A 12,508-nucleotide genomic window follows, 5' to 3' on the forward strand; every position below is an offset into this window, starting at 1 on the left:
ATTGCTTGAAATTTTCCACTGCTGCTTATTTCATAGGAATATAGGAAGAATCAAGAATATAATATTTATAAAGCTTTTATGGACCTTGGGGAAAATGTGTTAAATATCCAGGAGTATTTATACATCCTATAAAAATAGAATATAATGTTTTAAAGATCAGAAAATTGTCAATGTACTTTGTTTTGTAGCACAATGTTTTGATAAAGCAAATACCAAGTTGAACTGAAGTTGTATGTGTAGATAAATCTTCAAAGAATATCTAACTTTCTATTACAAAAAGCATAAAAATTGTAATGCCTTTATAAGTATATGCCATTTTAACTAATAACTACTGTATTTACTGTCATTAAAAAACAGTAATAATGAATATTATCTACAAAACAGCATGTTTAGCTAATTGCTCTTCTGTCACAACTGTATGATTTATGATACAACATTTATTTTTCTGTGATGTTAAAATAATTCCTTTTAAACCAATGCCTATTTTTCAAAATGCCTTCTACCTTTCTGCTGAGTAGGGAGGAAGTGCAGCATCTTTTCAGAATTTACCTTGAATAATAAATTGTTCCATGTTTTCTTTGAAAGGCTGGATGTGCTCTTTTGAGGACACTTGGTAAACTTTCCCCGCTTCAACTTCACAGGCTGAAATTAAAGAGAAAACAGTGTTCAGAATGTCACACTGCGAACAGTGCACTGAAACAATTACAAATCGTTTTAGGAAATCCTGTTAACCATGGCAACTGACAAATGTCAGCATCCGATGCTGTCAAAAGAAGCCTAGCATCAAGGCTTCACTTTAGGGGATTATAAAAAGAAACTAAAAATATTATAGTTGATGTACACATTATGTTAGTTTCAGATATACAACACTGATTCAACTGTGATTTAAATACATTATGGAATGAATACCATAGTGAGTATAGTAATTATCTGTGACCATACAATGCTATTACAATATTACTGAGTATATTCCTCATGCTGTATATTAAACCCCATTCAGTTCAGTTCAGTTGCTCAGTCGTGTCCGACTCTTTGCCACCCCATGAATCACAGCACACCAGGCCTCCCTGTCCATCACCAACTCCCAGAGTGTACTCAAACTCATGTCCATCGAGTTGATGATACCATCCAGCCATCTCATCCTCTGTCTTCCCCTTCTCCTCCTGCCCACAATCCCTCCAAGCATCAGGGTCTTTTCCAATAAGTCAACTCTTCACATAAGGTGGCCAAAGTACGGGAGTTTCAGCTTTAGCATCAGTCCTTCCAATGAACACCCAGGACTGATCTCCTTTAGGATGGACTGGTTGGACCTCCTTGCAGTCCAAGGGACCCACAAGTCTCCAGCACCACAGTTCAAAAGCATCAGTTCTTTAGTGCTCAGCTTTCTTCACAGTCCAACTCTCACAGCCATACATAACCACTGGAAAAACCATAGCCTTGACTAGATGGACTCTGTTGGCAAAGTAATGTCTCTGCTTTTGAATATGCTATCTAGGTTGGTCATAACTTTCCTTCCAAGGAGTAAGCGTGTTTTAATTTCATGGCTGTAGTCACCATCTGCAGTAATTTTGGAGCCCAAAAAAATAAAGTCTGACACTGTTTCTCCATCTATTTCCCATGAACAACAGACTGGTTCCAAATAGGAAAAGGAGTACGTCAAGGCTGTATATTGTCACCCTGCTTATTTAACTTATATGCAGAGTACATCAAGAGAAATGCTGGGCTGGAAGAAGCACAAGCTGGAATCAAGATAACCTCAGATATGCAGCTGGCACCACCCTTATGGCAGAAAGCGAAAGGGAACTAAAAAGCCTCTTGATGAAAGTGAAAGATGAAAGTGAAAAAGTTGGCTTAAACCTCAACATTAAACCCCATTACTTATTTTATATTAAATGCAAGATTATACCTCCTATCTACATTGCCTTTTTCAACCATCCCTGCACCCCTACCCCAGCAACCATAAGCTTATTCTCTGTATCAATGTATCTTTTCTGTTTTGTTTGATTATTTGTTTTGCTTTTTGGATTCCACACATAACTGACAGGCATACGACACTGTCTTTCTCGCCTGACATATTCCACTTAGCATAATACCCTCCAGGTCCATTTGTGCTGCTGCAAGTAGGAATCTTTCCTTTTTCCACAGCTGAATAACATTCCACTGTGTGGTAGGTGAAATGTGTGTGTGTGTGTGTGTGTGTATATATAAACAGATATACACACATATGTATATGTAAAACATGTCCTCTTAATCCATTCATCTATTGGTGGATACTTAGGTTGCTTCCAAATCTTGGCTATTTATAAATTAGGCTTCAACAAACACAGGGGTGTATACATCATTTTCAGTTAGCATTTTTACTGGTATAAATACCCAGAACTGGAATTCAGAACTGGTTCCAAATAGGGAAAGGAGTACGTCAAGGCTGTATGTTGTCACCCTGCTTCTTTAACTTATATGCAGAGTACATCATGAGAAATCCTGGGCTGGAGGAAGCACAAGTTGGAATCAAGATTGCCTGAAAAAACATTAATAACCTCAGATATGCAGATGACACCACCCTTATGCCAGAAAGTGAAGAACTAAAGAACCTCCTGATAAAAGTAAAAGAAGAGAGTGAAAAAGTTGGCTTTAAAACTCAACATTCAGAAAACTAGGATCATGGCATCTGGTCCCATCACTTCATGGCAAATAGATGGGAAAACAGTGGAAACAGTGACAGACTTTATTTTCTGGGGCTCCAAAATCACTGCAGATGGTGACTACAGCCATGAAGTTAAAAGATGCTTGCTCCTTAAAAGAAAAGTTATGACCAACCTAGACAGCATATTAAAAAGCAGAGACGTTACTTTGCCAACAAAGGCCCACCTAGTCAAAGCTACGGTTTTTCCAGTAGTCGTGTATGGATGTGAGAGTCGGACTATAAAGAAAGCTGAGCACCGAAGAATTGATGCTTCTGAACTGTGGTATTGGAGAAGACTCTTGAGAGTCCCTTGGACTGCAAGGAGATCCAACCATTCAATTCTAAAGGAAATCAGTCCTGAATATTCATTGGAAGTACTGATGCTGAAGCTGAAACTCCAATACTTAGGCCACCTAATGCAAAGAATTGACTCATTTGAAAAGACCCTGATCCTGGGAAAGATTGAAGGTGAGAGGAGAAGGGGAGGACAGAGAATGAGATGGTTGGATGGCATCACCGACTCAATGGACATGAGTTTGAATAAACTCCAGGAGTTGGCGATGGACAGGGAGGCCTAGCATGCTGCAGTCCATGGGGTCACAAAGAGTCAGACACGACTCAGCAACTGAACTGGACTGATGATATTTCTATTTTCAATTTTTTGAGGAATCATCGGTGTTCTTGCCTGGAGAATCCCAGGGACAGGGGAGCCTGGTGGGCTGCTGTCTATGGGGTCGCAGAGAGTCGGACACGACTAAAGCAACTTAGCAGCAGCAGCAGCAGCATACTGTTCTCTACAGTAGCTGCTTGAGTTTACATACCCAGCAACAGTGAATGAGGGTTCCCTTTTCTCCACATTCTTCTCACCAATAGTTATTTCTTGTCTTTTTGATAATGGTCATTCTAAGAGAAGTTAGGTGATGGCACATTGGTTTTGATTTGTGCTTTCCTGATGATTAGTGATGTTGAAAACCTTTATCGTGTGTTTGTTGGCTATCTTTTTGTCCTTTGGAGAAATGACTGTTCAGGTTCTCTGTAGTTTTTAATTGGATTGTTTGTTCTTTTTAATATTAGGTTATAAGATTTCTTGATATAATTTGAATATTAAGCCTTTATCCAGTATATTATCTTCTCCCATACAAAATATCTTCTCCCATACAGCAGGCTGCCTTTTCATTTTGATGGTTTCTTTGGTTGTACAAATGCTTTTTTGTTTGACATAGTCCCATTTATTTTTGCTTTTCTTACCCTTGCCTGAGGAAACACATCTAAAAAATGTCCCTAGGACCTGAAACGAAAAATAATATACTGCCTATATTTTCCTGTAGGTATTTTGTGGTTTCGGGTCTTACATTTGGCTCTTTAACCATTTTACCTGTGAATATGTTGTAAGAAAATAGTCCAGTATCATTGTTTTGCATGCGGCTGTCCAGTTTCCCCAAAAGCATTTATTGAAGTGGTTGTCTTTCCCCCACCACATAGTATTGACTTCTCTGACATATATTAATTGACCATGTAAGTGTGAACTTATTTCTGGACTTTCTATTTTGTTCCAGTGATACATGAGTCTGTTTTCCTGCCAGTACCAATCATGTTTTGATTACTCTATCTTTGTAGTGTAGCCTGAAGTCAGCGAATGTGATTATCTTCAGCTTTGTCCTTTCTCAAGATTGCTTTGGCTTTTGGGGTCGTTTGAGGTTCCATAAAAATTTTAGAATTTATTCCAGTTTTATGAAAAATTCCACTGGTATTTTGTTAGTGACTATGTAGATTACCTTGGGAAGTATGGACATTTTAGCAACATTAATTCTTCCAATCCATAGGCATGGTATGTCTTTCCATTTATTTGTCTTGTCCTCAACTTCTTTCATCAACATCTTAGAGTTTTCAGGTCTTTCCCCTCCTTGGTTAAATTTATTCCCAGGTATATTTTCTTGATACAATTGTAAATGGATCATTTTCTTAATTTTTCTTCCACATAATCATTATCAGTGTATGGAAATGCTGCAGATCTCTGTGTACAGTAAGTCCCCTATATACAAACAAGCTCTGTTCTGAGAGCACGTTCATAAGTCCAATTTGGTCGTAATCCAACAAAGATGGTCTAGGTACCCAACTAACACAATCGGCTATTTACTGCTGTTTTACACTTGTGTTCAGACATCCTGAGCTTGAAATAAAGATACCCTACTACTGTACTCGTTACAACACTGTAAAGCACACAGAAGCACAATCACTTGTAGAGAACGCACACGAGTGACAACGTATGCCAGACACACGGACTAACTTATGTGACTGGATATGTGAACAATGTTCGCATCATTCAAAGTGTGCAACCTGAAGGTTCATATTAATATGTGCGGGACTACTCTATTAAATTCTGTACTCTTTAAAAAAAATTTTTTTTCTGATTCAACTTTCTTTTTTTTATATTTTATTTTTTACCTTTACAATATTGTATTGGTTTTGCCATATATCACCATTAAAAAGAATAAATTTGAATCAGTTCTAATGAGGTGGATGAAACTGGAGACTATTACATAGAGTGAAGTAAGCCAGAAAGAAATTCTGTACTCTTTAACTCTACTAAATTCATTTATTAGTTCTGGTAGTTTTTTGGCAGTGTCTTTAGAAATTTTTATATATAGTATCATGTCATCTGCAAACAGTGACAGTTTTACTTCTCCCATTCCAATTTGGATTCCTTTTATTTCTTTTCCTTGTCTGATTGCTGTGGCTAGGACTTCTAAAACTATGGTGAATAAAAGTGGCAAGATGGACATCCTTGTCTTGCCCCTGACCTTAGAGAAAATGCTTCTTGCTTTTCACCAGTGAGTATGATCTGTGCTGTGGGCTTATCCTACAGAGATTTTGTTATGTTGAAGTATATTCCCTCTATAGGCACTTTGTGGAGAGTTCTTATTGTAAACAGAAGTTGAATTCTGTCAAAAGCTTTTCCTACATCTATTAAAATGATCATATGATTGTTATTCTTCAGTTTGTTAATTGAGGAGGCTTTTCAGAGTCTATGTGCCAAGGCTTTCATCCTAGTCATTTTGAAAATGACTCCAGGTATAAGACACAAAAAAGATTAAAACACTGATTCTCATGTGCATTATTGTGTGAAGGAGGGAGGGGAAAGAAGGATGCTGACTGGGTTCATAGCTTTGGAGGCTTCGGGATGAAGCACACAGGAAGAAGAGTATTTTTCAGAGAAAAGAAAATTAATTTGCTTTTCAACTCGCCGAGTTTTAAGATGCCAGTGGAACATCCATGTGTGGCTTCCAGCAAGCAGCTGGGTGTATAAGTCTGCAGATCAGAGCAATACAGGAAAACTCTGAATAAGACCACTTGAGAAAGCATGTCTAGTGCGAAGAAGAGCAAGCCAAGGTTGAACACCTGAGCAATGCCAACTGTAATGAAGAAGCAGAGGAAGAGAAGGCTATGAACACAGAAGATTTAGACACTTAGAAGGAAATGTCAGATATTATAAGGAGAACCAGGAGTGAGTGGGACCAGTGAGTTCCAATGAGAGGAATTCTCAGTATTTTTGGTCACTCTCCATAAACAAGTGATGCACTTCCATGGACAAATCGAGTGCACAGGCTACAAAAATTTAAGAGGTAAAAGCACAAAAAAAGTAAAACGTAACAGCTGTAACTTTCAAAAAGACAGTCAGCTTTTCTGTGCCTGAGTCTTTTTAACTGTAATACACAGTGATAGAACCTGCTTCTTGGGGTTGTTACAAGGAATGTCAGTTAATGCATGTAGAGCACTTAGAATGGAGCCTGGTACATGTTAAGGCCCATGTAAGTTTTCAACACCATTACTGCTATTATCTTTAGTTTTATCAGCAACAGGAGCAGAGCAGGATGGCCTGGAGGCTAAGAGCATGGGTTCTGGAGACGGGGTTTATAGCTTACTTACCAGCTGTGAGTCTTTGGCCAGGTATGCACCCCCTCTGTGCCTCAGTTTCTTCATCTGTAACATGGGGTTAATAATAGTGTCTACTTTGCTATGAAGATGAAAGGGTTTTGCATAGGTAAAATATGCAGAAGACTAGTGGATACACAATAAGAGGATTATCAGGTTTGCTACAGTTACCACCACCACCAGAGGGACAGCTTCTAACACACAACAAGAACAGGGAACTCTCATCTCCTAAGCATTGCACCGAGGCAATGCTTCAGATTGTGGGAATGACATTTATAGGGACAAACTCAGACATGTTACTGTTTTCCATACTATTATTGTATTCTTTACTGGTCTTCACTAACCCTGATCTGCCTCACACTAATGATCAACGGCCACATGACGTGTGGATGTTGTGGGTGACACACTTGGACCAGATGAGCGTCCAGCTCTCTGTCACCACCCGTGATACCCCTCAAGGTATCTCTCTTCTCAGAGAGGAGGGGCCGTAACTTCAGAGTCAGCAAAGGCATGAACCTCCGTGCGGTGTGAGCAGGCCTCCAAGTTGCTTTCTGGTAGGGAGGTGGTCTCGGCATAAACACATGACGTGGGGAGTGCACATTGTTGGCAATGGGCCTTCTTCTCACATGAGGCCTCAGGAAGCACGAAAACACTTACTTATTATCATAAGCAATACCATAGAGGTCACTTAGATCATCTAAATGCATTCACTCTATCAAGTGAGGGCAGTCCAAAGCAAAACTAAAATAATTCTAAATTACTTATTTGACATATGTAGTATCTATGTAAACAGCATACTTTTATATAACAAAATTCCACAAGTTGGTATCCTGTAGAATTTAGGAAGAGACAGTGGTATTGATTCTTTAAGCTTCAACCTTGAATATACTGAATGACACCAAAACATTCTAACCTGTGTAAGACATGGAAGCAACCTAGATGCCCATCAGCAGACGAATGGATAACAAAGCTGTGGTACATATACACAACGGACTATTACTCAGCCATTAAAAAGAATACATTTGAATCAATTCTAATGAGGTGGATGAAACTGGAGCCTATTAAACAGAGTGAAGTAAGTCAGAAAGAAAAACATCAATACAGTATAATAATGCATATATATGGAATTTAGAAAGGCGGTAATGATAACCCTATATGCAAGATAGCAAAAGAGACACAGATGTATAGAACAATCTTTTGGATTCTGTGGGAGAAGGCGAGGGTGGGATGATTTGGGAGAATGGCATTGAAACATGCATATTATCATATGTGAAACACATCGCCAGTCCAGGTTGGATGCATGAAACAGGGTGCTTGGGGCTGGTGCACTGGGATGATCCAGAGGGGTGGGAAGGGGAGGGAGGTGGGAGGGGGTTCAGGATGGGGAACACATATACACCTGTGGCAGATTCATGTTAATGTATGGCAAAACCACTACAATATTGTAAAGTAATTAGCCTCAAAAAAATAAAAAGACATGATGAAGTCATGAAGATTAAGTACCACGCAGGCATACACAGTCCCAAGCTTAGGGCACACATGGGGACATTTTCAGTGATGGGCTCAGTACTACTGAGGCCAGCCTTTCTACTGATTCATCTCTCATCTTGAGACAGTCCTTCGTTTAGTACTGACCTCTGCTTGCCTCTCAATTCACACCCTCACCTTACTGTCATCTGGCACAAAAGGGAGGCTTATCTTAGGATAGTAAGTTTTGTTTCAAACACCAATTCTGATCACATAACAGTAGATAACTAAAGCATCTACTCTCTTCAAAAAAAATTCTGAAGAATCAAAACCTAACTCAACAAGGGAGATTACCTTTTCTTTTCCTTTAAATTTAATTAATTTATTTTTGACTACACCAGCACACATGGGATCTTAGTTCCCAGACCAGGAATAGAACTTAAGCCCCCTGCACTAGAAGCCCAGAATTTTAACCACTGGATCTCCAAGGAAGTCCCTACCTTTTCTTTTCTTTCTCTTCATTTTTATTAAACAGAAGTTCACTTTTAAATTTTTATTTATTTACTGTTTTATTTTTGGCCTCACTGGGTATTCATTGCTACACTTGGGCTTTCTCTAGTTGCAGCAAGCAGGGGCTGCTCTTCGTTGCAGTGCACAGATTTCACGTTTCAGTGGCTTCTCTTGTTGCAGAGCACAGGCTCCAGGCACACAGGCTTCAGCAGTTGTGGCACATGGCCTTAGTTGCTCCTCAGCAGGTGGGATTTCCCTGGACCAGCGATCAAACCTGTGTCCCCTGCATTGGCAGGTGGATTCTTAATCACTGGACCACAAAAGGAAGTCCCCTACCTTTCTTTACTGAAATATAATTGATGTACAAATTATGTAAGTTCCAGGTATACAATATAGTGACAAACAATTTTAAAAGTTATACTCCATTTATAGTTATTTTAAAATATTGGCTATGTTCTCTGTATTATAAAATGCATCCTTGTAGTTTATTTTATACATGACAGTTTGTACCAACCACTCCTCATTCCCCATATCATCCCTCTCTCTCCCTTCACCCAACAATTAACTACTAGTTTGTTCTCTATAACTGTGAGTCTGCTTTTTTTTTTTCACTAAATCCACTACTTTGCAATATTTTATAGTTTCCATGTAAAAGTGATATCACACAGTGTTTGTCTTTCTATCTTTTTTCATTCTGCAAAGTACCTTCTAATTCTATCCATGTTGTTGTAAGTGGCAAAATTTCATTCCTTTTTATGGCTGAGTAGTGTTCCATTGTGTATGTGTTTGTATATGTGTGTGTGTGTGTGTGTGTGTGTGTGTGTACATCTTCTTTATCCATTCATCTATTGATGCACATTTAGGTTGCTTCCATATCTTGATAACTGTGAATAATGTTGTTATAAATATAGGGATGTACGTATCTTTTCAAATTTGTATTTGTGTTTTTTTTAAAGACATATACCCAGGAGTGGAATTGCTGGTTCATATGGTAGCTCTATTTTTAGTTTTTTGTAAATTTTCTATAGTGTTTTAAACAGAGACTGCACCAATTTACATTCCCAACAACAGTGCACAAGGATTCCCTTTTCTCCATATCCTTACCAACATTTGTTATTTGTGTTTTTTGATGATAGCCATTCTGCGAAGCGTGAGGTGATATCACATTGTGGTTCTGACTTGCATTTCCGGAGCAGTCAAGAGTCTTCTCCAGTACCACAATTTGAAAGCATCAGTTCTTCAGCACTCAGCCTTCTTTATGGTCCATCTCTCACATCTGTACATGACTACTGGAAAAACCATTCCTTTGACTATTTGGTCCTTTGTTGGCAAAGTGATGTCTCTGCTTTTCAATATGCTATCTAGGTTTCTAAAAGTTTTCCTACATTTCTCAAAGTTTGCTGTGAAGAAGCAACTGTATTTTAATTTCATGGCTGCAGTCACCATCCACAGTGGTTTCAGAGCCCCCCAAAATAAAATCTGGCACTCTTTCCACTTTTTCCCCTTCAGTTGCCATGAAGTGATGGGACTGGAAGCCAAGATCTTAGTTTTTTGAATGTTGAGTTTTAAGCCAGCTTTCCTATTTCACCCTTTCCTCTTTCACTTTCCTCTTTCACCATCATCAAGAAGCTCTTTAGTTCCTCCTCATTTTCTGCCATTAGAATGGTATCATCTGCATATCTGAGGTGCCTGATATTGCTCCTGGCAATCTTGATTCCAGCCTGTGCTTCATCCAGGCTTGTGTTTCATCCAGCCTGGCATTTCGCATAAAGTACTCTGCATATAAGTTAAATAAGTAGGGTGACTATACAACCCTGTCCTAATCCTTTCCCAATGTGGAACCAGTCAACTGTTCCATGTACTGTTCTGTTACTTCTTTGACTCACATGCAGGTTTCTCAGAAGACAGGTAAGGTGGTCTAGTATTCCCATCTCTTTGAGAATTTCCCAGTTTGTTGTGAAATACAGAGTCAAAGGCTTTAGTGTAGTCAATGAAGTGGAAGTAGATGTTTTTCTGGAATTCCCTTGCTTTCTCCATGATGCAGCGAATGTTGGTCATTTGATCTCTGGTTCCTCTGCCTCTTCAAAACCCAGCTTGTACATCTGGAAGTTCTCAGTTCAAGTACTGCTGAAGCCTAGCTTGAAGGATTTTGAGCATAACCTTGCTAGCATGTGAAATGAGTGCAACTACAGGGTAGTTTGAACATTCTTAGTATTGCCCTTCTTTGGGACTGGAATGAAAACTGACTTTTTCCAGTCCCATGGCCACTGCTGAAATTTCCAGATTTGCTGACTTAAAAGTACTAGACAGACTTTTGTCAACAAAGTAAAGTCTCAGCTTTTTAATATGCTGTCTAGGTTTGTCATAGCTTTTCTTCCAAGGAGCAAGTGTTTTTTTTCATTTCATGGCTGCAGTCACCACCTGAGGCGATTCGGGAGCCAAAGAAAATAAAGTCTGTCACTGCTTCCATTGTTTCCTCATCTATTTGCCATGAAGTGATGGGACCAGATGCCATGATCTTAGTTTTTTGAATCTTGAATTTTAAGCCAGTTTTTTCACTCTCCTCTTTCACCTTTATCAAGAGGTTCTTTAGTTCCTCTTCTCTTTCTGCCATAACAGGGGTGTCATCTGCATATCTGAGGTTACTGATATTTCTTCAGGCAATCTTGATTCCAGCTTGTGCTTCATCCGGCCTGGCATTTTGCATGATGTACTCTGCATGTAAGTTAAATAAGCGGGGTGACAATATACAGCCTTGACATACTCCTTTTCCAGTTTGGAACAAGTCCATTGTCCCATGTCTGTTCTAACTGTTGCTTCTTGACCTGCATACAGATTTCTCAGGAGGCAGGTAAGGTGGTCTGATAGTCCCATCTGTTTTAAGAATTTTCCAGTTTGTTGTGATCCACACAGTCAAAGGCTTTGGCATAGTCAATAAAGCAGAAGTAGATGTTTTTCTGAAATTCTCTTGCTTTTTCTATGAACCAATGGATACTGGCAATTTGATCTCTGGTTCCTCTGACTTTTCTAAATCCAGGTTGAACATCTGGAAGTTCTTGGTCCACATACTGTTGAAGCCTGGCTTGGAGAACTTTGAGCATTAATTTGCTAACATGTGAAATGAGTTCAATAGTTCAACTGTTCGAACATTCTTCAGCATTGTCCTTCTTTGGGACTGGAATGAAAACTGGTCTTTTCTAGTCCTGTGGTAACTGCTAAGTTTTCCAGATTTGCTGGCATACTGAGTGCAGCACTTTCACAGCATCATATTTTACAATTTGAAATAGCTCAACTGGAATTCCATCACCTCCACTAGCTTTGTTCGCAGGGACACTTCCTCAGGCCCCCTTGGCTTTGCATTCCAGGATGTCTGGCTCTAAATGAGTGATCACACCATCGTGGTTATCTGGGTCATTAAGACCTTTTTGGTATAGTTCTTGTGTGTATTCTACCCACCTCTCCTTAATATCTTCCACTTCTGTTAGGTCCATACAGTTTCTGTCCCTCAAGAGCCCATCTTTGCATGAAATGTTCCCTTGCTATCTCTAATTTTCTTGATGAGATCTCTAGTCTTTTCCACTCTATTGTTTTCCTCTATTTCTTTGCATTGATCACTAGGAAGGCTTTCTTATCTCTCATTGCTATTCTTTGGAACTCTGCATTCAGATGGGTAGATCTTTCCTTTTCTCCTTTGCCTTTAGCCCCTCTTCTTTTCTTGGCTATTTGTAAGGCCTCCTCAGACAGCCATTTTGCCTTTTTGCATTTCTTTTTCTTGGGAATGGTCTTGATCACTGTCTCCAATACAATGTCATGAACCTCCATCCATAGTTCTTCAGGCACTCGTCTATCAGGTCTAATCCCTTGAATCTGTTTGTCACTTCCACTGTATAATCATAAGGGATGTGATTTATCAGG

General features: G+C 39.2%; 1 protein-coding gene across 1 annotated transcript in view; it reads right to left on the reverse strand.

Annotated features, from left to right (window-relative positions):
- The window catches only part of FMN2 (formin 2), a 357,570-nt gene that overhangs the window by 68,577 nt on the left and 276,485 nt on the right, over nt 1-12,508 (reverse strand). Inside the window, exon 14 of the mRNA XM_070782159.1 lies at nt 550-642. Within this exon, the coding sequence (XP_070638260.1) occupies nt 550-642 (93 nt within the window). The remainder of the gene's footprint in view (nt 1-549; nt 643-12,508) is intronic.

The sequence above is a fragment of the Bos indicus genome, chromosome 28 (genome assembly GCF_029378745.1).
Source record: "Bos indicus isolate NIAB-ARS_2022 breed Sahiwal x Tharparkar chromosome 28, NIAB-ARS_B.indTharparkar_mat_pri_1.0, whole genome shotgun sequence".
In the NCBI taxonomy this organism is placed as follows: domain Eukaryota; kingdom Metazoa; phylum Chordata; class Mammalia; order Artiodactyla; family Bovidae; genus Bos; species Bos indicus.